This window comes from Thalassophryne amazonica, chromosome 6 (assembly GCF_902500255.1).
Source record: "Thalassophryne amazonica chromosome 6, fThaAma1.1, whole genome shotgun sequence".
Taxonomy (NCBI): Eukaryota; Metazoa; Chordata; class Actinopteri; order Batrachoidiformes; family Batrachoididae; genus Thalassophryne; species Thalassophryne amazonica.
In genome coordinates this window covers 95,612,094-95,638,685 of record NC_047108.1, presented here as the reverse complement: position 1 = coordinate 95,638,685, position 26,592 = coordinate 95,612,094, and the positions used below count along the sequence as shown (strand labels likewise).

Sequence of the window (26,592 nt, the reverse complement as noted above, 5' to 3'; positions counted from 1 at the left end):
AAATCAATAACACTAACAACACCATTAAACTAACATGAATCAAGATAACATTTGTAACCCCAAACTCCCATGGTGCATTGCAGCACAAGGTCCATTGTTTACTGGTTAGCTGAAATTGATAATTTGTCCAAAAATATTTGTTCTATCAACTTTCTGTTTTTGCAGCGTCATCCTTGACCCAAAATGCATAAGCATACCAAATGGCAAATGTCAGCTCTCCTCGGCTTTTGCATGATTGAAGCCATACACACGCACACACACACACAAAAGCCACTTGGCTATTATAATATAGAATGTTAGGCTTTCAATCATCATCAAAAGACAGAGTTGCATGTTTACAGCAAAAGGCACAAGCCACCGTGAACTTCCTCAAAGAGTTTTAAGAAATCCAAAGAAACACTGAAATATACAGCACACTGAGGAAACATGATTAATTAGTGTAGAGTTATTTAATGTATATAGGGTACTGTGTAAAGGACTCTCAAGAATATGAAGTTTGATGTTTTGGATTTTGACATAAAAACATTTCAACATTTATTTCATTTCAACAACATTTCAATATTTCATTCAATGAAATATTGAAATGTTATTGAATGAAATTATTTGAATGTGTTTTTCTATTTCATTGAAGAAACAAATCATTTATCAAGTTAATTTTGAAATATACTTTTAATTGTACATTTACTGATATAAGCATAACACAAAAACAGCTCTTGACAATCACTAAAGAATAACACCATCATAAAATGACATTAAATACAGTACTATTTTTTAACAAATTACAAGACACCATCTAAAAAAGAACAACATACATTTAATCACCTAAAAGCAATGATGGGCTTTTAAATATGAAAAGTGATCACACGCTCATTTATAAGTATTTGAAATGTAGCAGCTTGTTCATTTTTAGTTGCATTAAATGTGACTAAAACCTTTGTACAGCCCTGTCTTTTTACACAACTCAGCAGCAGTTAGAAAATTTACAGAAAAAGAATTTACATTTCATTACTGCCTCAAATTCAGATAAACTTAGAATGTTGCTTCATCTATGACTCTTTTGTTTATATGCCCAAGTATTACATTGACATGGATTAAAATTTCTTCAAACATTTTTAGATGGGATTTGTGAAAATTCAAGATATTTATTTTTGTTACGCAAGAAACTCATAACCACTCACATCTCTATAGCGCCATCTTTTGGATTTACAAGTAACTGCAAAGCTGTATCCACTAACTCATTTATTCATGTAAAATAAGGCTAATTTTCTCTTGGTAACAGTAACAGTGCACCTCTAAATATTAAAAAAGGTACAAAAACAGCAAATGGTTTTATTGTGAGGTTTTACATTTTAGTATCTTAATTAACCTGGCCATGTATATTACAGATTTTCTTAATTGTTTTATCTCAGTTGTCAAATATGGTGCATCCAGAAAGTATTCACAGTGCTTCACTTTTGCCACATTTTGTTATGTTACAGCCTTATTCCAAAATTGAGTAAATTATTTTTTTCCCTTAAAATTATACTCACAACACCCCATAATGACAGCATGAAAAAACGTTTTTTTATTTTTTGCTAATTTATTAATAATGAAATACATACTAAGAATTCACATATACATAAGTATTCACACCCTATGCCCAATACTTTGTTGAGGCACCTTTGGCAGCAATTAAAGCCACAAGACTTCTTGAGTATAATGTCACAAGCTTGGTGCACTTATCATTAGGCAGTTTTGCCCATTCCTCTTTGCAGCACCTCTCAAGCTCCATCAGGTTGGATGGGGAGTGTCGGTGCACAGACATTTTCAGATCTCTCCAGAGATGTTCAATCAGATTCAGGTCTGGTTTCTGGCTGGACCACTCAAGGACCACCATTCAGAGTTGTCCTGAAGCCACTCCTTTGATATCTTGGCTGTGTGCTTAGTGTCACTGTCCTGCTGAAAGATGAACAGTCACCCCATTCTGAGGTCAAGAGTGCTCTGGAGCAGGTTTTCATCCAGGATGTCTCTGTACATTGCTGCATTAATCTTTCCCTCAGTCCTGACTAGTCTCCCAGTTCATGCTGCTGAAACACATCCCCACAGCATGATGCTGACACCACCATGCTTCACTGTAGAGATGGTATTGGCTAGACAATGAGTGGTGCCTGGTTCCTCCAAACATGGAGCCTGGCATTCATGCCAGAGTTCAATCTTTGTCTCATGAGACTAGAGAATTTTGTTTCTCATGGTCTGAGAGTCCTTCAGGAGCCTTTTGGCAAACTCAAGGAGACTGCCATGTGCCTTTTAGTGACAGAGTGACCATCGGGTTCTTGGTCACCTTCCATGACTATGGCCCTTCTCCCTCGATTGCTCAGTTTAGACGGGCAGCCAGCTCTACAAAGAGTCCTGGTGGATCCGAAGCTGTTCCATTTATGGATGATTGAGGCCACTGTGCTCATTGAGACCTTCAAAGCAGCAAAAATGTTTCTGTACCCTTCCCCAGATTCGTGCCTTGAGACAATCCTCTCTCACAGGTCTACAGACAATTCCTTTGACTTCATGCTTGATTTGTGCTCTGACATAATAATAATAATAATAATAATAATAATAATAATAATAATAATAATAATAATAATAATAATAATAATAATAATAATTTCATGTATAAAGTGCTTTCAGTCAAAGTGCTGTACAGGCAGTAAAAACAAACACAGACAGTAAGATACAAACCAAAAATAGTTGAAATAAAGCAAAATAACTCAAGAAACATAAAGAGTAAACAAGTAGGTCTTTAGCTTTGCTTTGAAAACATCCACAGAGCCTGTCAGTCTAATGTTGACATGCACTGTCAACTGTGGGACCTTATATGCAGACAGGTGTGTGCCTTTCCAAATCAGGTAAAACCAACTGAATTTACCCCAGGCTGACTCCAATTAAGCTGTAGAAACATCTCAAGGATGATCAGTGGAAACAGGATCCACCTGAGCTCAATTTTGAGCTTTGTGGCAAAAGCTGTGAATACTTATGTACATGTGATGTAGTTTTTTGTTTTGTTTTATTTTTAATAAATTTGCAAAAAATTTGCAAAAGTTAAAGTTGCTCCAATTTTGGTAAAAGGTAATGCAAATTACACTATGTAACACAATTTTTGTTCTTGGCTTCTGTTATATTTCAACTGCTTATGTTCTAAAAGTTTCTTGAAATTTCTAGATAATTTTGGAAACTTCTAGAAAATTCTGGACAGTTCTAGCAGTTAAAGAATATTCTAGAAGACTACTCAGTAGTAGTGAAGGCGAATCGAGAATATTCTTGAAAACAGACAAATTTCAAAATATCATTGTCCTGATCACAGAAGCAAAGTTTCTGTGGAATAACAGCTATTTTCTATTTATTTAAGGCATAACAGGTTAGGAAAACACACTGTGTACCCAGGAACAAAACAAAAATAAAAATTTGTTACATGGTGTTATTGGTTGAGCTAATAGGATTAATAAATGGAATAGTTTTGACTGTGTTGAATGTTTGGACTCCAAAGTAAAGGTCAAACAATGTCAACATCCATTTGATTCTATGACATGTGACATTATGTTACCCCATAACATGATAGCTAAGGATGACACATGGTGCAAACTATTCCTTTTTGAAACCCTATTAATTCAACCAATAATTTGTACTACTTTTTACCAAAATTGGAGTAACTTTAACTTTTGACCCCTGTACAAACTGAAAGTGAACTTTGTCACCATTCTTGCTGTTTTTACCCCATAACCCCAGAACATTCAGTTGTAGATAGTCTAAACTATACCTTTTTGGAATCTTTATGATCAGACAAATAATGTGGTATAGTTTTCAATATGATATGAGCATTTTTAATTTTTGATCCATGTGTAATTCCTCAATTGACCCCTACCTGGCTGCCTATTGAAAATTCAAGTGGCCAGTCAGTTTTTTCAAAAGCGTAAAGTCTCTAATTTGTATTTCTGATGAATTTGGTGCTTGCATCACCATTTGAACAATTCCACTGTCAATATTCTGTTATCTCCTGCACTATTCTCAAAACAGTTAAGGCAAAGACATGGTGCAAAAGACACTAAAACAGTTATAAAAACCTTTTCACATGTCAAAACATGCAAGTCTGTCAGTCACTTCGACACTGTGACCGATGAATTCAAACGATTGACCAAAATTGTAGATTTTGTTTGCAAAAGGCTCTAACAGTTACCAAGCACATTCTGCGGCCCGTCTACTTGCACCTCTTACACTCTTGCCTTTGACCTCTTTGATCCATGCTGGCAGGGATCATTGTTTTCCAGAGAGATACAGACTGATTGCTGATTGAAGGTTTGTGTGAAAGAGTTTCTTACAATTGCTTTAGTGGTTTCGTAGATATCCAGGTCATATCTAAGTGTTTCCTGTCATTTACATTGTTAAAACATTGGAGTTTGAACTGCTTGAATGACATCCATGTTAACTGTTATGCAAAAAGGTGTAAAAAAAAGTGTGAACCCAATGAAAACAAACACATTTGCAAGAAGGTGATAATAAAGACCAAGTAGATCCCAGTGTAAATAGGTCAAAGCAATCAAGGAAATCTATGCTTGTTAAACATTCTATGTACATGCAGGATTTTCCAAAATAAAAGCCAACGAACGAAATGTTTTTAGAAATGCATGTTCATCTTTGGATGAGTAAAGAAAAAAAAACGTTAAAAAACTATTATCCATTAGTGGGAGGAGCCATGAGGCAGAGTGGGCGGGGCTGCTCTGTTGGAGGCGGGCAGATGGCGGGTCAAAGTTGAATTCGTTTGGTCTTTTGTGCTAAGCAGAAGAGTGGAGTCGGATCAAACAGTGGTGCCACTTCCCTCTTCCCCGAATCCTTTTAAAACTCCCTCCCGAACCTCTCCCCTTCTACCCTACCCACCCCCTGAACATACTTCCAGGGACGGAGCCGGTAAGATTTTCCAAAACACTACGTTATTTTGTTTTTCTTGACCATTTTCTTTGAGTGAAGGGCAGGATAACTCGCTGTTACCTCTGTGCTTCGTAGGCCGCGGGATCGGACTATTTCCTGGAATAGATGATGCTAAAAATAACAAACAAGATGGAAAATTACCGAAGATATTTTTGCTGATCGCGAGCGGAAAAGCTCGGCAGCTGCGGTGGATAATGCACATTTTACACAGAGAATGTTGGAATTAGTGGAGCAAACACGAAGTGTTATTTATTTAGCTTTAGCACAGTTAGCTTTCAAATCTGACTTGGGTGACACTGTTAGCTGCGCTTTTGTCTCTGAAATGCAGCGTTAATTTTACTGCTCGTGTTTATTGCTGCTACAGTCGTTACATAGTAACTTGAAAATAGCGAAGATTTGGGCAAGTTAAGAAAAAGTTGCTTCTGTGTGTCGTCACAGCTGTCAAATACCAGGGAATAGACGACGCCTCGGGTAAACAGTGGGTCATTGTCCTTGTGTTGAATGAGTGGACTCTTGACCAGCCCTATGAGGGTTATTGGAATGAAACGGCTTATTCTGTGGAAGTGGTTCCCTAATTTGATTCAAATTACACTCCAAATTGACGACATAAATGTCTGAATCACGTCACTGCTCTGCATCGGTTGCACCTCTATAGTAAACAAGGTTTTTTGTTTTGTTTTTTTCTGACGTGTCCTTGTTATTTCTTAGTTTTCTTGATGGCCTCATTTGGTTTCAGTTCGGAAGGTTCTGGGTTCAAATCCCGCCCCTGCCACATTTCTCCATGTAATGTGGAGTTGCGTCAGGAAGGGCATCCGGCGTAAAACCTGTTCCAAATCAACATGCAGATCCACCTTGGATTTGCTGTGGCGACCCCGAGTGCAAACAAGGGAGCAGCCGAAGGGACTTACTTACTTGATGGCCTCATTTTCTGTTTTGTTGCAGACTTTCATCCAGTGACCAAAGACTGTTCAGTGGCCTGGCGTCAGCTGCAGTGATGGATTCAAGTCTTGTTGAAGGAGGACTTAATGTCACTTTAACCATTAGGTTACTCATGCATGGCAAGGTGAGTGTATACAGGGTTCAGTAATAGCTGTGAAACTGCTAGTTGAGTAATCGATTTGTCTATTGACAAATCACAGTCTACTTTGGTCAAAGATAGCAGCCATTTATCAAATAAATCTTGAATTGTTCCGGCTGCAAATGTTACTATTTTGCTTTGTCAGCTGTCTCCCCCCCCGCCCCCTCTGGAGTCCATACATGACTTGGTACTGGAAGTAAGTTTTTGCACAGGGGAGAGATAGATCTGACCACTCTCCCTGACGAAAACACCCTAAGTTTCATTATTAAAATACTGGTATTACATTTAAATTTTGGCACAACAACTTTACAACATGTTGGGGAATTTTAGCCTTACATAAATATATATTATTATTAAAATACTGGTATTGCATTTAAATTTCAGCACACCAACTTTATAACAAATTGGGGAATTTTATCGAAGTCCGACATGTAAACCAAAATGCATGTGCTTTGGATTCTAAAAATAGCATGTTCATTCGACAACAACTTAGTAAAAACAGTATGGCCGCAAATTGGCGCCTTTTCGGTGTTTTTGTCATAGCGTATGGCTGTGGGAGTGGTAGCCATGGACCAGTCCTGGCACATAGCAGAAGGTTCTCATCTGGCATGCTGGCTGGACACTGCAACAGCAGCAATGAATGGCAGTCTGATTATAGGTCATATTTTAGGGTTGTCTTCTTCTGTCTCTTTGTGTTAGTTGGTGGGGTGTCTGCTCGGATTCAGCAGTGGCACTTGGTCAGGGAGAGGGATGTAGTGAAGGTTTATCAGGCAAATTTTCAGCAACTAAGCATGTTTCCTCACTTGATAGGGTATTACAACCCCTGGCAAAAATTATGGAATCACTGGCCTCGGAGGATGTTCATTCAGTTGTTTAATTTTGTAGAAAAAAGCAGATCACAGACATGACACAAAACTAAAGTCATTTCAAATGGCAACTTTCTCTCCCCCTGCCATCCCCTCATTACCCCATCCCCGTAGAGACGGTGCCTGCTCCCAGACCACCAATAACCAGCAAAAATCTATTTAAGCATAAAAATTCAAAAAGAAAAAATAATATGCACCTTCAACTGCACCACAGACTAAAACAGTTAAATGTGGTCTATTAAACATTAGGTCTCTCTCTTCTAAGTCCCTGTTGGTAAATGATATAATAATGATCAACATTGATTTATTCTGCCTTACAGAACCTGGTTAAAGCAGGATGAATATGTTAGTTTAAATGAGTCAACACCCCCGAGTCACACTAACTGCCAGAATGCTCGTAGCACGGGCCGAGGCGGAGGATTAGCACCAATCTTCCATTCCAGCTTATTAATTAATCAAAAACCCAGACAGAGCTTTAATTCATTTGAAAGCTTGACTCTTAGTCTTGTCCATCCAAATTGGAAGTCCCAAAAACCAGTTTTATTTGTTATCTAACGTCCTCCTGGTCATTACTGTGAGTTTCTCTGTGAATTTTCAGACCTTTTGTCTGACTTAGTGCTTAGCTCAGATAAAAATAATTATAGTGGCGATTTTAACGTCCACACAGATGCTAGGAATGACAGCCTCAACACTGCATTTAATCTGTTATTAGACTCAATTGGCTTTGCTCAATCATATCTTTAATCATATCTTAGATCTTGTTCTGACTTATGGTATGGAAATTGAAGACTTAACAGTATTCCCTGAAAACTCCCTTCTGTCTGATCATTCTTAATAACATTACATTTACTCTGATGGACTACCCAGCAGTTGGGAATAAGTTTCATTACACTAGAAGTCTTTCAGAAAGCGCTGTAACTAGGTTTTAAGGATATGATTCCTTCTTTATGTTCTCTAATGCCATATACCAACACAGTGCAGAGTAGCTACCTAAACTCTGTAAGTGAGATAGAGTATCTCGTCAGTAGTTTTACATCCTCATTGAAGACAACTTTAGATGCTGTAGCTCCTCTGAAAAAGAGAGCTTTAATCAGAAGTGCCTGACTCCGTGGTATAACTCTCAATCTCGCAGCTTAAAGCAGATAACTCGTAAGTTGGAGAGGAAATGGCGTCTCACTAATTTAGAAGATCTTCACTTAGCCTGGAAAAAGAGTCTGTTGCTCTATAAAAAAGCCCTCCGTAAAGCTAGGACATCTTACTACTCATCACTAATTGAAGAAAATAAGAACAACCCCAGGTTTCTTTTCAGCACTGTAGCCAGGCTGACAAGAGTCAGAGCTCTATTGAGCCGAGTATTCCTTTAACTTTAACTAGTAATGACTTCATGACTTTTTTTGCTAATAAAATTTAACTATTAGAGAAAAAAAATTACTCATAACGATCCCAAAGACGTATCGTTATCTTTGGCTGCTTTCAGTGATGCCGGTATTGGTTAGACTCTTTCTCTGATTGTTCTGAGTTATTTTCATAGTTACTTCATCCAACCATCAACATGTCTATTAGACCCCATTCCTACCAGGCTGCTCAAGGAAGCCCTACCATTATTTAATGCTTCGATCTTAAATATGATCAATCTATCTTTATTAGTTGGCTATGTACCACAGGCTTTTAAGGTGGCAGTAATTAAACCATTACTTAAAAAGCCATCACTTGACCCAGCTATCTTAGCTAATTATAGGCCAATCTCCACCTTCCTTTTCTCTCAAAATTCTTGAAAGGGTAGTTGTAATACAGCTAACTGATCATCTGCAGAGGAATGGTCTATTTGAAGAGTTTCAGTCAGGTTTTAGAATTCATCATAGTACAGAAACAGCATTAGTGAAGGTTACAAATGATCTTCTTATGGCCTCAGACAGTGGACTCATCTCTGTGCTTGTTCTGTTAGACCTCAGTGCTGCTTTTGATACTGTTGACCATAAAATTTTATTACAGAGATTAGAGCATGCCATAGGTATTAAAGGTACTGCGCTGCGGTGGTTTGAATCATATTTATCTAATAGATTACAATTTGTTCATGTAAATGGGGAATCTTCTTCACAGACTAAGGTTAATTATGGAGTTCCACAAGGTTCTGTGCTAGGACCAATTTTAGTCACTTTATACATGCTTCCCTTAGGCAGTATTATTAGACGGTATTGCTTAAATTTTCATTGTTACGCAGATGATACCCAGCTTTATCTATCCATGAAGCCAGAGGACACACACCAATTAGCTAAACTGCAGGATTGTCTTACAGACATAAAGACATGGAGGACCTCTAATTTCCTGCTTTTAAACTCAGATAAAACTGAAGTTATTGTACTTGGCCCACAAATCTTAGAAACATGGTGTCTAACCAGATCCTTACTCTGGATGGCATTACCCTGACCTCTAGTAATACTGTGAGAAATCTTGGAGTCATTTTTGATCAGGATATGTCATTCAAAGCGCATATTAAACAAATATGTAGGACTGCTTTTTTGCATTTACGCAATGTCTCTAAAATTAGAACGGTCTTGTCTCAGAGTGATGCTGAAAAACTAATTCATGCATTTATTTCCTCTAGGCTGGACTATTGTAATTCATTATTATCAGGTTGTCCTAAAAGTTCCCTGAAAAGCCTTCAGTTAATTCAAAATGCTGCAGCTAGAGTACTGACGGGGAGTAGAAGGAGAGGGCATATCTCACCCATATTGGCCTCTCTTCATTGGCTTCCTGTTAATTCTAGAATCGAATTTAAAATTCTTCTTCTTACTTATAAGGTTTGAATAATCAGGTCCCATCTTATCTTAGGGACCTCATAGTACCATATCACCCCAATAGAGCGCTTCGCTCTCAGACTGCAGGCTTACTTGTAGTTCCTAGGGTTTGTAAGAGTAGAATGGGAGGCAGAGCCTTCAGCTTTCAGGCTCCTCTCCTCTGGAACCAGCTCCCAATTCGGATCAGGGAGGACAGACACCCTCTCTACTTTTAAGATTAGGCTTAAAACTTTCCTTTTGCTAAAGCTTATAGTTAGGGCTGGATCAGGTGACCCTGAACCATCCCTTAGTTATGCTGCTATAGACTTAGACTGCTGGGGGTTCCCATGATGCACTGATGTTTCTTTCTCTTTTTGCTCTGTATGCACCACTCTGCATTTAATCATTAGGTGATTTATCTCTGCTCCCCCTCCACAGCATGTCTTTTTCCTGGTTCTCTCCTCAGCCCCAACCAGTCCCAGCAGAAGACTGCCCCTCCCTGAGCCTGGTTCTGTTGGAGGTTTCTTCCTGTTAAAAGGGAGTTTTTCCTTCCCACTGTCGCCAAGTGCTTGCTGACGGGGTCCTTTTGACCGTTGGGGTTTTTACGTAATTATTGTATGGCCTTGCCTTACAATATAAAGCGCCTTGGGGCAACTGTTTGTTGTGTTTTGATGCTATATAAATAAAATTGATTGATTGATTGAACTTTCTGGCTTTAAGAAACACTATAAGAAATCAAGAAAAAAAATTGTTGGTAGTTAGTAACGGTTACTTTTTTAGACCAAGCAGAGGGAAAAAAATATGGACTCACTCATCTGAGGAATAATTAAGGAATCACCCTGTAAATTTTCATCCCCAAAAACTAACACCTGCATCAAATCAGATCTGCTTGTTAGTCTGCATCTAAAAAGGAGTGATCACACCTTGGAGAGCTGTTGCACCAAGTGGAATGACATGAATCATGGCTCCAACACAAGAGATGTCAATTGAAACAAAGAAAGAAAAGCTAAACGAAAGCCATCATTAACACCTAAACAGAAAAAAACTCAGTCACAAAACCGGACAACTTAAGAATGACCTCTTTGAGTTCAGGGAAGAAATGAACTCCAGACTCAACATTGTGGAGAACAATGTTAACCAAATGAGAGACAGAATCCAAGCAACCGAGGAGCGAGTTAACGGAGATGGAGGAATTCAGCACGGATGTGAAAGATGCTTTATCCTACACACTTGATCTTCAGGACGAGATTCAAACTCGTCTTGAATCACTTGAAGCATTTTCCCTCAGAAACAACATCCGGATCCACGGAATAAAGGAGCAAGCTGAAGGGAATGATATGACGGGATTCATCGAGAATTTCATCAAAACTGAACTGTCTCTTCCCCATACCACTCTGGGAATACAACGTTGCCACCGCTCCAATGCTCCTCAGCCTCCCGAGGACTCCAACCCAAGATCTATAGTAGTCTGCTTTCTCGAGTTCAAGACTAAAGAACTTGTACTTCGATCAGCATGGAACAAGAAAGTCAGTATGTTCAAGGAAAGATGTGTTTTTTCAAACACGACTATACAGGAGACACTCTGTCAAAAAGAAAAGCATACATCCCCATACGGAGAGCACTGAAAGAAAAAAATATTCGTTTCCAGGACTCTGCACCCTGCACGACTACGAGTCCACCTTCAAACCGGCCCCGTGATCTACAACAACGCAAGAGATGCAGCAGAAGACTTGAAGCGGAAAGGAGTGATAGACGGAAACATCCCGACACAAACAACGATGAAGAAGACCAGCGGGCGTGATTATGTCCAAACCACATTGGCAAAAAGTGGATTCTCCCACGACGCAAACGGGAACCAAGGATCAAAAGTATCCAAGAAAGATTAAGGAGTTTCGACGTGACACAGATGCTTCTTAAGGGCTTCTGCTCTACTCGACGTGAAACGACATGACACTTTCCTCATCCAAACGTCAATCTTGACCCAGACACTGGATAGGGATTGCTTGTTTTTCGTTCTGCGCGCTGCTATGGACCAGCAGTCCGCGCTGTCAGGGGCTCCCTTGTTCCGTAGGGACTCTCCTCTCACTTTGAAGTGGATAATCCACTTCACTTGTGAAGTCACTGTTATATTATGTTGTTCAGCAATGTTATCACTGTTATTATTGTTCTTCTAGACTGACCTTTTTGTTTATGCTTAACCACATACTCTATAATGTACATTCTGTTGACTTAAGTAAATTAATAGACAAAGTATAATTTATTTCCCTTAGCGTAAACAGCTTACATAACCCAATTAAAACGTAGTAAAATAATCAGTAAAATTAAACGTGAGAAACAAGAAGTGATATTTTGGCAAGAGACGCATCTTAACGACACTGAGCATGAAAAAATTAAAAAAATGGTTCAAACATACTTTTCATCTTTCAAAAAAGGAAATGCGAGAGGAGTGGCAATTATTTCAAACAAAATCAACTTTGAGTTCACTTCGCAGATTTCTGACACTGAAGGAAGATATGTGCTAGTAAAGGGTTTGATTGATCATAAAAAAGTGACATTACTTAATGTTTATCGCCCTCCCGGAAATGATAAGCAGTTTGTTAAAAAAATATTCAACTTAATAGGTACTGAATATCTGGAGTACTAGTATGTGCTGGAGACTGGAACGCTCATTTATCCCCTTCTCTTGACTCTTCCACAAATAAGAGGATACAACGTCCAGCAATACTGATTAACAAATTGCTTAAAGAAGTGGGTATGAAAGATGTATGGCGAGATTTTCATCCACATGAGAAATGCTTTACCTTTTTTTCTCATTCACGTACTATGTTATCTAGTATACACTATATTTTTTTCATCTCAGCTCAGACAGGCACAGAATTATTCAATGTGAAATTGGAGTATGAGATGTTTCAGACCATGCGGAGTATATTTGACGTACATTTAGATACAAGCGAAAAGAACCCTTTGGAGATTTACAATACCCCTTAATGATATAGAACCTTAAAAATATGTAGAAGAACAATAACAGACTAAACATCATAATGAGAAACTCACCTAGTGTGATATGGGGACGCAGCAAAAGCAGTTTTGAGAGGAAGGCTTATAAAGTGGTCATCAATTAAAAAGAAAGAGAAATTAATTTCAGACAAGACTGCTGAACTAAAATTCTTAGAACACACGAGAAACAAAGACAACGATACGCTGCAAAAATCCTTTCAGTTAAACAAATATTAAACAATCTATATGACGATCACATAGAAAGGAAAGCAAAATTTATTAAACAAAATTATTACGAGAATGGACCAAGAGCTAAAGTTACTTGCCTGGAGGACACGAAAACTACAAGCCAGCCGCAATATTCACAAAGATAAAAGACCCAGTTAATAACACAGTACAATATAATTTAGAAGAGATTCAGACATCCTTTATTACTTATTATACAAATTTATATTCTCAGCCATCTGCAGCAGATGCAACTATAGTAGAGAATTTTCTTACAAAATTAGACTTACCTTTGATAGGAAGAGAACAAAACAAAAAACTTACACAAAAAATAAGAGAAAAAGAAATCGATAAAGCAATTTCAAACTTAAAGGGAAACAAAATGCCAGGCTCTGACGGGTTTCCCTCAGAGTGGTACAAATATTTTAGACAAAAAAATTATAACTTTGCTTAAATCTTGCTTTGATTATGTGCTCACAGGGGTACAATACCTAAATCCTGGAATCCAGCCCTTATCTCTGTAATACCAAAAACAGGGAAAGATGCAACTGAATGCGGCTCATATCGGCCTGTATCAATACTAAATGTAGATTATAAAATATTCACAACAATCCTGGAAAAAAGACTAGAACACATTATCCCAGAATTAATAGATACTGATCAGACGGGAGTTGTGAAAGGGAGACAGGCACACGACAACATCCGCAGAGCCCTTCAACTTGTAAAATTCATGACAAACAGAGTCAGTTGTTTTAAGCCTTGATGCTGAAAAGGCTTTTGACTCTGTCCGATGGGAGTTTTTATTTCTGACCTTTAAAACGTTTTGGCTTTGATCAATTCACTCACTCAAATCACTATACCATTCCCCCACAGCCAGGTTAAAAATTAATGGGGATCTCTCTGCTGAAATTTCACTGAAAAGGGGATGTAGGCAAGGATGCGGCCTCAGTGCAACTTTATTTGCATTGTATATTGAGCCCCTAGCACAAGCAATTAGAGAAATAGATGATATCAAAGGCGTCGTAAAAGACAAAGAATATAAAATTTGTCTATATGCCAACGATGTCTTGCTTACACTTACCAAACCCGAGACTAGCCTAACCACATTAATAACCCTACTTGATACATTTGGATCATACTGTGGTTACAAAGTAAATTTCCCAAAAACTCAAATCCTCACTTACAATTATAAACCGAGTAAAAATGTCCTAAAACGCTTACAGTGTAATTGGAACAACTGTATAATTAAATACCCAGGGGTCCAAATGACCTTTTCAAATGCAATTATGACCCCCTGACAAACTATTAAAGCAGATTTAAAGAGATGGTTGCTCCTCCCCATGAACATGTATCATAGAATTGAAATGATAAAAATGACCATATTACCTAAATTACTATATCTATTTTTGGCATTACCAATTGAAGTGTCCTCCAGGCAATTTGTTGAATGGAACAGAATGATTTCTAGTTTCATTTGGAATAAACAACGCCCACGAATAAAATATGAAACTATGCAATTAAGTAAGAGCGAAGGAGGCATGGCTCTCCCTTGTCTCGAAAGTTATTACAAGGCCGCACAGCTTAGAGTTTTGGTTCTGTGGTGTGACTCAACTGAGGATGCCAAATGGAAAGGAATTGATCAAGCAGAGACTGGTGTTCCCCTTCCCTCTTTTAAACAGTGTAAATGTTTACATAAAAACACCATTAAATATTTGGTTTAAGAATCCAGAAAAGAGGCCTTTGAAAAAGGTGCACGAATTTTGCGTTGGCCTGCTTGAGATACACAATTTACTCCCTCCAAATTTGATAGCAAATTCCAATACTGGTGTAACAAAGGGATAACTGCGTATTGGAAAATATCAGATGGCAACATAAAAAGCTTTCAACAACTAGCAATTGATTACGCCTTGGAGAAGGATGATTTCTACAGGTACCTTCAGTTGAGACATCACTTCAATAATAATATCAGAAATACAAAACAAGAAATTGATGACTTGGTCGGACTTATCTTGGACGTATGCAAAGGGAAACTTACTAAAAAGTATGTCTCCTCCACATATTCTGTTCTGCAAATAAGAAGAGCAAATTCAACTATATACATAAAACAGAAATGGGAAAAAAGAGGCCGGAATTAAATTAACAGAAGATGATTGGCTAAATATATGTAAAACTATCACGACAACCTCAAGCTCAGATTTGTGGAGAGAATTTATGTGGAAGAACACAATGACATATTTTACAACACCTAAAATCAAAGAACATCAGACCAAAAGCCATATACAGGGCAATTGTTGGAGGAATTGTGGACAGTCATCAGCTGGACATTACCACATATTCTGGAATTGCCCCAAAATCGCCACCTATTGGGCAGACATAATAAAAATAAACAAGACTGTAACCAGACTTCAAATACATGAAACTTTCAGTGTATTTTACTTAAGAAATATTCCTACCGGGATGAGAAAAAAGGATCGTTACCTCCTTCAGGTATTACAGGCAGCCAGCAAAAAAGCAATAACCCGAAGATGGCTACAAGAAGAACCCCCCCACCCTTACAGAATGGACGAACATTGTTAACGAAATATACGAGATGGAAAAAATAACTTTCTCTGAGACAATCTTTGGACAAAGGGAAACTGTTTTGTGGAAAAATGGACATCATATTTACTCTTGATGTAAGCAGTTGTTTAATGACACAGACATACATAGAGATGACGCAACATATGATGGCTTTTAATATCTGAATGTATCTTATTTTTGGTAAAATCGGTCTATGTCGTTTAATTATTTGTTTTCTTTGTTTGAAAAAACTAAAACTTAAAGTTTTAAAAAACAAACAAACAGAAAAAACAAGGTTACAATGGGCTAAGGAAAAGCAATCGTGGACTGTGGATGAAAGTCATATTCAGTGATGAATCTCGAATCTGCATTGGGCAAGGTGATGCTGGAACTTTTGTTTGGTGCCGTTCCAGTGAGATTCATAAAGATGACTGCCTGAAGAGAACGTAAATTTCCACAGTCATTGATGATATGGGGCTGCATGTCAGGTAAAGGCACTGGGGAGATGGCTGTCATTACATCATCAATAAATGCACAAGTTTACGTTGATATTTTGGACACTTTTATTATCCCATCAATTGAAAGGATGTTTGGGGATGATGAAATCATTTTTCAAGATGATAATGCATCTTGCCATAGAGCAAAAACTGTGAAAACGTTCCTTGCAAAAAGACAGGGTCAATGTCATGGCCTGCAAATAGTCTGGGTCTTAATCCAATTGAAAAGTTGAAGAAAATGGTCCATGACAAGGCTCCAACCTGCAAAACTGATCTGGCAACAGCAATCAGAGAAAGTTGGAGCCAGATTGATGAAGAGTACTGTCACTCATTAAGTCCATGCCTCAGACTGCAAGCTGTTATAAAAGCCAGAGGTGGTGCAACAGAATACTAGTGATGTGTTGGAGCGTTCTTTTGTTTTTCATGATTCCAAATTTTTTTTCCTCAGAATTGAGTGATTTCCATATTTTTTTCCCCTCTGCTTGGACTAAAAAAGTAATCATTACTGACTGCCACAATTTTTTTTTTTCCTGATTTCTTACAGTGTTTCTTAAAGCCAGAAAGTTGCCATTTGAAATGACTTTAGTTTTGTGTCATGTCTGTGATCTGCTTTTTTTTTTTCTACAAAATTAAACAACTGAATGAACATCCTCTGAGGCCGGTGATTCCATAATTTTTGCCAGGGGTTGTAGTAGGTGCATTGAACTTTTCCAGCTGATACTCTACAGAGGTCTGTGGTGCTAATGCAACAGGGGCTGGCATTTCACCTTTCCTGCTGGTGGATAGCTGTGATCAAACTGCATCACCAATTCCCACAATGTCTTGTTTGTTTCATCTTTGGGGGCTTGGGACAACTCATATTGAAGTTCATAGTCATTATGACTGTCCTCTTCACGTTCCTGAGTTTGAGGTACAGGGTTATCTCTCGTCTTCTATTTCCCTTTGTTTTTGGCCATATCTGGTTGTATATCAAAAGGTAAGTCATCGCTGGTCATTAAGTTTCTATGCAGGATTCTGGCACATTCCTTATACTTTTTCAGGCTAATTCATTTATGTATTCATTCATATATTTATTTTAAAAATGTGAAATATTGATGGGTTCAGATGTAAATCCTTTTGGCGCATTTGCAGCACTTGATTATGGTTTTCTGTAATGCTGTCTTGGTCATATACAAACTTTGATCTAACTGGCTTGAGGGTGCATTTGTATGCTTCTGTCAAAATAAAAGTAATCTTTATGGAATTTTATGATTTACAGTACTGAATCTATGAAATGTAGGCTTGTTTTCATCACAAATACCAGTTACAGTTTCTCCATACAAGAATGCTATCAGTTCAAATTATGACATTTTTTATATTTGCTGCTTTTTACATAAAACACAATGTACAGTGAATTTATTTATTTACCAAATATGGCCATTTATTGTCCTATTCATTGTGTAGTTTAAAAGTTTCATTTAATTGAATGAACTGATTGCTGAGATTTATTTAGTCTGAAGCCACATCTCAGAGCAAAGTTATGAATGTGAGTTTTTGCTGTAGTTTTTCCCTGACATGTGGTAGCATACACTTGAGTAAAATGGGTGAAATGTACAACAGTAAAGAGGATATATCCATATCAAACTCTACATTGGTTGAGATGGAAGAAATTGATGGATACTGATCACATGGCTGTGTTGTTACAATATTTGGCAAGAGAGCTGTTGTATTGCGGCAGAACTATTTCTGTTTTAGAGAAGTGCAGGCTTTGGTCACTTGGCACTCCTTGTAATCTCCTTGTCATCAAGTTGTTCCAGCATTTTATTTGTTTTTTTCCTGCCTATGATCTGACTCCTTAATTCTAAACCAAGTCCATTTAATGGATGTTGCCCCAGCTTTTTTCATGAGCTACTTCTCCATGTGCTCCATACTGTTTTTCCCAAACAGCCTGTTGGTTTCACTTTTGATGGGAGTTGATGATGTCTTCAATAAGTGCTCTCCTGGATGACCAGTATAATCAAAATCCCTGCCACTGGCCAAATTTATATGGTTTCTAGCAATCTGCTGTTGTACCCAAGCCCACCCCCTACGTTCAATTGTATTTTTCTGGCAAGTTTTAGTTGTTTGCAGGCATGGACGTTCTTCAGAAGATTATCATTTTTTATTTTTTTTTGGTGGGAGGGTTAAACTGAATGTCCTCAGCTCTCTGGTTGTCTGGAACGTGACCTGTCCTGTGCATCTAACACAGGACAGATTATTGGATCAAGTGCTTGTGTCAACTGTTTCTTTTGATAAGGGATAAGGATGATGCAATAGCTAACTCACTTTCAGTTGAAATTGACATGGATACATCTCTGGAAGTTACAGGAACTTTTTCTCCAATTTAATAGCAGCAGCAGCAGTGGTATTCAGTGGCAGTTGTTCTGCTCATTTAGTGAAGCTACATCCACTGGCAGTGTTGGCCAAGCATTGGTATCATTGCTTTCCTACCTTGGTTCTGTATGTATTTGCAAAGCTGGAGTTGGGTTTGCTCTGCAGCCCCCTTGCATTCAGTTTGCAGTTGACAGGATCTAGGTGAGTTGTTTTTAAAATCACAAAACACAAAGACAGTAGATGCATATTACTAGGGCTGCAGCTATTGATTATTGTAGTAATAGAGTATTCTATCGATTATTCTGGCGATTAAATGAGTAATCGATAAAAGTACTTTTGCGTTTTAAAACATTAACAGTCCAGGGCTCTCCCTAAGTGGCACAGTGTCACTGTGTCACCACGGAGACTGTCCAAATTTAGTGTATCCCTTTGTGTTTTTCTGGGTAATTTTTTTTTTTTCCACATCTTTACAAGTTTGGATCTTTCCTGGTGTCAGGAGCTCAGTCATAGTCTTGACATTTTGCTGAAATGGTGATGGGATGTGGCTTTTCTGTTTTTTGTTTTCCCCAACTGTAAAATTTAACCATTTTTATTCATTTATTTATTAAGGTGGTGGACTGGGTCCCTGCATGAATTTTTAACACTCCCTCTGTGATTCAGCCAATGCATTTCATTTTTCTGCTGGAGGTTGAACATGCAGCCTCGCAGTCACTGGTTTATGTATTATTATTGTTATATTTTATTTGAGTTCCCGTGTTTCTGAAGCATGTGTGTTTCCCAAAAAAAGCGAAAATTAAAAAGCGAAACACTCATTGCGAGTCACACATTAGAAAGTGCAGACTTCCTCCAGAGACTGTGGCCGGGACGGAGCTGTGTGAGGGCAGTGCTGAGCTGCTCACACCGGCAGAGAGACAGCAGCCGTCCGCCGCGTGTAGACCGACCAGTGGACGAAACTGTAAAAAAAAACAAAAAAACACACTGATTTGCTTTAAATGCACAGTAAGCTATTTCAGATGATCACCGTGGGCCCGTCTTTTTCCTAAAAGGCTTTATTTCACTCTGTCACATTGGAAAGCTGTAACTTTTGTGCTAATTTGATTAGCGCTTGCGCTACTTCTTCTTCTGTTTGTTTTTTCTGGGGGCATTACAGCACCACACACAGGCCCTGGCATATGTACTACAATGTTGCCATCGAACATTTTTTGTAATCGAATTACTCGACTAATCGTTTCAGCCCTACATATTACAGATAATCATTGAACTTGTCAGTGACTGCCCATTTTGAAGTCAGGAGTTCTAGCTTGCCTGGATGTACCACCAGGTCGTTATTGTAAATAAGATTTTATAACTTACCTGGGTTAAATAAATGTTACATCAAAAAATGTAGGTGGTAGTTGTTTTCAGCTGTTGTTACTCTATGAAAACCATAAGCAAGTAGTCTAAACATACCATTGTGTTTTGGCATAGTACTGCTTCCCAAATCTTAGTGTAATGCAAGCCTATCTCCATGATCAGTTGGAGGGCAAATCGTGACTCACTTTCTTTAACCTTGTCAGGTGCTTCATCAGAGTCTTTTAGGAGCTTATACAAGTGGTGTCCAAAAACAGTCCAGAAGGGCCAAGAGGGTGCAATTTTTCTTTGCAGCCACTGACTTCAGCAGCTTTCTTTGAAAAAGTATTTTGTACTGCCTGTAATGAGTAGCCAAAACTCCATCTCTGCAGGAGACTATTCTACCCAGGTAGTGGATCTCAGGTTTGAATAGATGACACCTACTCTGTTTGTAGTTCAATGCCATGCTCTCTGTAGTGGTTGCTGTGGTGCTCTTGGAAGTAGGAGCACAAGATTTGTGGTTGCATGAGGAGAGTCAGGTTGGGTTTCCCTTACAAATAACTACGTAACTGTGAGACTGGAGAAAAGTCTCTAATTACAGCACCTATTTCTGTTGCAGGATAACTTCTGCTCAGTCCATTCTCAATCTGATGACTAAAGGCACCTTGACACTTGCACGGGGGAGGAGTTTGGAGGGGTCCTCCTTGCTGCACTGGAGAGGGCTTGGATGTCGTGGGGCCCTTGTGCTTCTGGCCCGGGGATTGGGGCCTCTCCTCTTGTCCTGGGGGCCAGGCCCCGCTCTGGTACGGCTCGGTGTTGTTTCGTCGTCTGCCCCGGTGGCTCTGGGGGCTGCCCTTCCTGGCCCCTGTGCCCTTCCGCTGCCCGTTTGTCCTGGGTTCTTCTCCTGGGGCACTACTCCTGGGCCCATTGCCGTTGTCACTTACGGCGGCCTTATGGCTTCGACGCGCCGGAGTGGTTCATGTCATATGGTGAAGTTCTGTACTTTAGTCTTGGCCAACATACCATCCACAGTAGTAATCAGATATTTAGCTGTGATCTGGGTCTCTGTGTGTGGATGGTTGCGTGTTTGTGGCCATCACCACAATTTGGTTTTGGGTGCTGTCAAGGGGATTAACACTCTGGTGTTCTAGATTAGGTTATGGATGCTCACTAATTAGACAAGACTGTTGCTGTCACTGTTTGTTCATGTGTGGTTGTTTGTCCTGGTAGGTTGTATGGTTGGGGCCCCGTCTCCTCAGTGTCTCACTTCAATTATTGCCTTCACCACTTGTCGTTCGTTCTTGTCTGTCTTCGTGTTGTTTTGGTGGTCAGCTCTTCCTGATAGAAGTTGTCGGTTGGCTTTGAGTAGGATGTTGAAGGCTGATCGGGAAGGTGGATGGGGGTCACACACACACACCACTTTCACTCACGCACTACATACCTTCTGTCTTGCAAGAATAAATTGCATATATGTGTATTAATGTTCATAAATGGTTCTGCCAGTGTGGCATTTACCATTACTGTATATGCAGACGGGAAAAAAAAACAACAAAAAAATTGTGCTACTTGCGTGAACTAGTCATGAACATTGAACACCTGTTCGTGAAAACCAATTTGAAAACACTGCATGTCATTGCGCGCAGGGCATCTGAACTTGAAATTAGATGACGAGCTGTTACATCTATAATAAACATAACTTTACAGATACATTATCTAACTCATAAGAAGGAATAGAAATGCAGCTGTTTTTACCAACTCCATTACTATATGTTCTAAATAATTACCTTTGAGAAAAGATTCCAATGCATTCTCCACCACATGATGTGCACGAGACAACCTGTAGCTGTAGATAATTCTCGGTGATTCTGGGAGCGCTGAGAAAATGGTTTCATCAGCCGAGTTCTGAGAGCAAATGCATCATCGGCTATGAAATGTTATTTTATCATGTGGTGTCAAGCAGAACAAATGGGCTAACATTGGCATGACTAATTGCGCGGCAGTGCAAAGATCAAATTCGTACAAGTGTCAAGGTGGCTTAAGGCTGGAAAATGCCAGAAATGTCTTTCTGGTCTGCTTCACCTGTTTGGCCTGAGAAATTAAAATGTTTGCGCGAGGCATGACGCTGGGTCGAGGGACTGACTGAGGACTGTGGGTGGACTGTAGTTTAGGGCTGGGTGTGGAGGCTCATGGCCATGAGTGTTAATGGAGCAAATATGCTGAAGTTCTTTGTCCCTTTTTTTTTTCTGTGGTGGTCCTCTTTTCATGTTTTCTTCAGTTTGTGCTGTTCTGTTATCTGTGCCTGTGACCAAATTTGCAGTGTTGTTTTTCAGTAGCAATAATTACATGTTGTCAAGCTTCTAATGCTGCAGCTTCTCTTTCAAGTAATTTAATTCTGTGATTAAAAGTGATAGTCATAATCTAGGATCATTTGTAATTTTATGTTTTTTGTGTGTGTGTGTGTGTGTGTGTGTGTGTGTTAAAGCAAAAACTCACTTGATTTTGAAAGAAGACATCATAAGCTTAAAAAAAAAAAAAAAAAAAAAAAATTAGGATGCCATTTTTCCTCCTCACGTTCTATGGGTCCAAAATCCAAGATGGCTCCCAACATGGCCTCTATGTAGCAAAAATGCAATATCTTTGCTAATACACAAGCTATAATTACAAACAAAATATGTAAATATCAGTTTTCTGACACAAGGAAACCAATGGAATCATTAAATAATTAACAGGATATAAAAGGGTTGAGTTTCTTCTAATAGTTGCTGAGGTCTAAGGTTATAAAAACATTCTTGGACACACGCCATTCCAACTCATTATAGAAACTGCATAATTTATTACCACCCTTGAAAAATGACAGCCATGTATTTTATAAACACTACCTAATCTACAGCCCATGGATCCCCATGGGCAACATGCTAGTAGTTTGTATCATCTGTTTGTTTGCTGCTCATCTGACAAATAAAGCAAAAGTCCAAATCCACAGTTTTTGACTTCTGGTTAGATGGGGGATTCTGCCATGTTGGTTAATATATGGACTCTAAGCAATGTTATAGTTGCTGTGGGTACTGGTTTCCTGCAAATACAAAGACAGTATATCTTTGTGTACATACATACAACCAAGTGTTTAAATCTTAACCTAATGTGGAAAAACTGCATCCAGCGACTTCAGTCATACATCAATTTGGGCCCGCCATCTTTAATTCAGATGGCAGTCTGTCTGAAACTTCACCAAATAAAAAGATTAGTGTCACGGGGAAGTTGTTATTCATGTGGGAATCTCTAGATACACTTTTACAAAGAATAGATGCTGAAAATAAATATTTGAACCAGATTTCTATTCATCGTAATGTCACATTATGCTGTTTTTGTATCATGGAAGCCATCTTGGATTACAGGCATTAGAACGTGGGGAAAAAAATGGCATGCTTTTTTGTTGTTGTTGTTGTTGTTGTTATGTTTAAGTCGCATTCCTAACAGAATCAGATGAGTTTTTACTTTTACCAAGAAAAAAAATACATGAATTTTTATTTCATGACAATGAGCCTACACTATCAGGAGGACCTTGATTTTAAGTCTGTTCTTCACTTGAGTGATATGTTAAGAAAATTCACAAACTTTGTGTAAGCGCCTCTCGATAGACTGCGTAACTGTCCTACTCCGTCTTCCTGTTGGTTCTTACAAGGTTGTTCATCGTGTTGACAGGACCGGAGAAACCACTAGTTTGCAGAAGTTATCTCCCAAATGATTGGCCTTCAATGTTCCTAACAATCTCGAAATGGGCTCAAGTGATGTGTACTCAACCTTCAGCTTTCAGTTTTGCTTGAACTGGACCTTTCTCACTCCAACCTACCTGGGTTTTTATTGTGGGGGATTAAGCAGTCTCAGTATTCAGCGACTGGGTTGTTGGTAACCAAACGTCTGAGGAGCAGTCAGAGTGGTGCCTCCAAATGGAGAGAAATAATCTCTGGGTTGATGTTTGATAGCATATGTTGTTGTAAGTTAAAAAGGGTATGCATTCTACTTCAACTTACAACATACCTGAACAATGGAAATTCATGAGTCACATTGATGTTTCTTTCCATGGGATCCTTTACTCAAATGAGGAAATATAGTGACTTTCTCCTGGGTCTGTAGGCGGAGATGAAAGAAGTTGATCTCAGACTAGTAGATTAAGGAAGGCTAATGTGCAGATCTTTCATTTTAGCAATAAAAATGAAATTAATTAAAATACTTTTAGTATTTTAAACACTTTTTGAACATCTAATTGGTTTCTCATGACCATATGATCGTTAACCTTATCACAAAACTTGATCTTATTACAAATAAAGTCTAGGACCCGTGCTGTATTGCTGCACACCACTGCATCCACCATGCCATAGAACTGGTGTGGGGCAAACAACTGGTCCATCCCCATGCTCAACACCTAAAAGCATTTTTTTTTTAAATCTTAAGGAACAAGAATTTATTGACATGAATTTCTTTTTAATCCTGCATCTCAGTTACTGCGTTGTCCTCCTTATCTTGTGACATTTGTTCATTAAGATTATACATTTACCGTATTGCAATAATTCCCATAGTAACTACAAGAATACTTTATCCTAAAATTGTGCAGCCCTGGTGTCTTCTGTTCATAATGAAGAATGCACCTGTTATATAATGCTTTGTGTGTGTGTTCTGTAGGAGGTTGGAAGCATCATTGGGAAGGTAAGTTATTTTAATACTAAAACTGTTGTATATCATAACTCTTGATGTGCTTTGTGTATATGTATTACACTGTTTCCCCCCTGTTTGTGTAGAAAGGCGAATCTGTTAAGAAGATGAGAGAGGAGGTAAAGTGGTGTTTATAACATTTGGACCAGCAAGAAGAGCTCGTAATTTCACTGGCATTTCGTGAATTTATATATTGTGTTGTTTGTCCGGCTTTTTGTGCAGAGTGGTGCTCGTATCAACATCTCTGAGGGGAACTGTCCAGAGAGGATCATAACCCTTGCAGGACCAACCACCTCCTTTTTAAAGCCTTTTCCATGATCATTGAGAAAACTGGAGGAGGTTGTGTTTGCCTGCTTTAAATCAGACTTGTTTAAATTTACAGACCTGGCAGCATTTTTCTAAATTGTAATGCTGTATCACTTTTTATTCCAGGACATCAGCACGTCAATGACTAACAGTACGGCCACCAGCAAACCAACCAGTCACCATGCGCCTCGTTGTGCCTGCGAGCCAGTGTGGCTCACTCATAGGCAGGGTGGCTGCAAGATCAAGGAAATCAGAGAGGTCTGTTGTCATGTTTAGTTTTTGTAGGAAATGCAGCTGTCAGCTGAATAGATGCATCCAGCTGAGGATGCTGTCATAACTCTGTGGGCTTTTTTTGTTGCTACAGTCGGCCGGAGCTCAGGTACAAGTAGCAGGGGACATGTTGCCTAACTCAACAGAGCGTGCCATCACTGTTGCAGGGACCCCACAGTCCATTATCGAGTGTGTCAGCAGATCTGTGTCGTCATGCTTGAGGTACAAATCCTGATGTCTACTGAGTTTTACTAGTTAATCACTTGCTGTTAGTAGAATTTGATTGAATATTTATTAGTAATTCATGGATTTACGTTTCCTTAGTCTCCACCGAAGGGAGTGACCATCCCATACAGACCCAAACCCTCAGGCTCTCCTGTCATCTTTGCAGGTGGTCAGGTAAGCAATGAATTTATTTCCAAATGCAGTGTCAGAGCATAAAGTACATGTTTCAGTGGACATTTGCTAATTCATCTACCAGACAACACTGAGCTGGTTGAATGACGTGATACAAATTACCGGTGGTATGTTGTTGTTTGTCGTGGCTCTTTTGAAGGGTTTTTTTGGAGGTTTTTTTTTTTAATGAATAAGTTGTCACCTTGCTGTTGCAGCAGTTGTAGTCAACCTGATCTGGGTTTTGTTCATGTGCTTGATCAATGGCAAAGATCCATTGCATTTTGGGAGTATGCTGTGTGAGACACTGTTGTTCTTCTTTGCTTGCAGGCCTACGCTGTCCAAGGGCAGCACGCCATTCCACAGCCTGATGTAAGTGAAGGGCCCTCTGTAAGTGATCTAATATATTGCAAGTTTCGTCCTGGAATCCATGCCACCTCTTATTTCATCCCTGTGACTCAGTTTTCCAACCACTATTGTCTTACACAAACTTTTTTATTTTTTTTCTTAATCAAATGAATAAATCTGCTCATTTAAAATTCATGGCTCTTTTTACCCATTTGGCTAAATCCTGTGTCCCACATTTCATTTCATGTTTTCCTCTCATGAATATTTTTATGAAAATAAAATTGAAATAGAAGTTTCAGCTTTACAGAATCTTTTGGATTTTTGTCATTGTTGATTTTGTGTTTGTGTCTATTCTTCTCTTGTTCAACAGCTCACCAAACTTCACCAGCTGGCCATGCAGCAGAGCCCCTTCCCATTGCACACAGCAACCAGGGCTTCCAGGGTAGGTGCACAGATTGAAGGGGGGGGGGGGGCAGGATTGCTATAGATCTGCAATAATCCTCAAGACAACAGTTTGATTTTTGCATTTTCTTTTTTCTGCAGCTGGGATGGATGCCTCTGCACAAACTGGCTCTCATGAGCTGACCATTCCAAACGATGTAAGTGGAGTGTCTGTTTTCTTTTTAAAAGACACTTTCAGATGATGTTAGTGGATAAACTCATCAGTCTTGTCCTTCCTCTGGTGTTGAATGAAGTGATTGGTTCTCACATGCATAATCTTCCCTTCAGCTCATTGGCTGCATCATTGGCCGTCAGGGTGCAAAGATCAATGAGATCCGTCAGATGTCAGGGGCTCAGATCAAGATTGCCAATCCTGTGGAGGGTTCAACTGACAGACAGGTCACCATCACTGGTTCTCATGCCAGCATCAGCCTGGCTGAGTACTGATCAATGCCAGGTAGGACATTATGCATGACAACAGTGCAATTTTT

At 39.0% G+C, this 26,592-nt stretch overlaps 1 protein-coding gene and 1 long non-coding RNA gene across 2 annotated transcripts in view; both read left to right on the top strand.

Moving 5' to 3' along the window:
* LOC117512698 overlaps positions 1 to 26,592 on the top strand; it is a 589,105-nt gene that overhangs the window by 420,915 nt on the left and 141,598 nt on the right. The gene's annotated exons all lie outside the window — the stretch shown is intronic.
* Positions 4,765 to 26,592, top strand: part of pcbp2 (poly(rC) binding protein 2) — a 28,622-nt gene continuing 6,794 nt past the window's right edge. The window contains 16 exon segments of the mRNA XM_034172860.1: positions 4,765 to 4,932; positions 5,896 to 6,016; positions 24,314 to 24,337; positions 24,430 to 24,462; positions 24,566 to 24,682; positions 24,776 to 24,820; positions 24,822 to 24,873; positions 24,876 to 24,907; positions 25,014 to 25,113; positions 25,116 to 25,141; positions 25,244 to 25,318; positions 25,643 to 25,684; positions 26,031 to 26,076; positions 26,079 to 26,102; positions 26,204 to 26,259; positions 26,390 to 26,558. Coding sequence (XP_034028751.1) covers positions 5,948 to 6,016; positions 24,314 to 24,337; positions 24,430 to 24,462; positions 24,566 to 24,682; positions 24,776 to 24,820; positions 24,822 to 24,873; positions 24,876 to 24,907; positions 25,014 to 25,113; positions 25,116 to 25,141; positions 25,244 to 25,318; positions 25,643 to 25,684; positions 26,031 to 26,076; positions 26,079 to 26,102; positions 26,204 to 26,259; positions 26,390 to 26,548 — 900 coding nt within the window. The 5' untranslated portion in view covers positions 4,765 to 4,932; positions 5,896 to 5,947 and the 3' untranslated portion in view covers positions 26,549 to 26,558.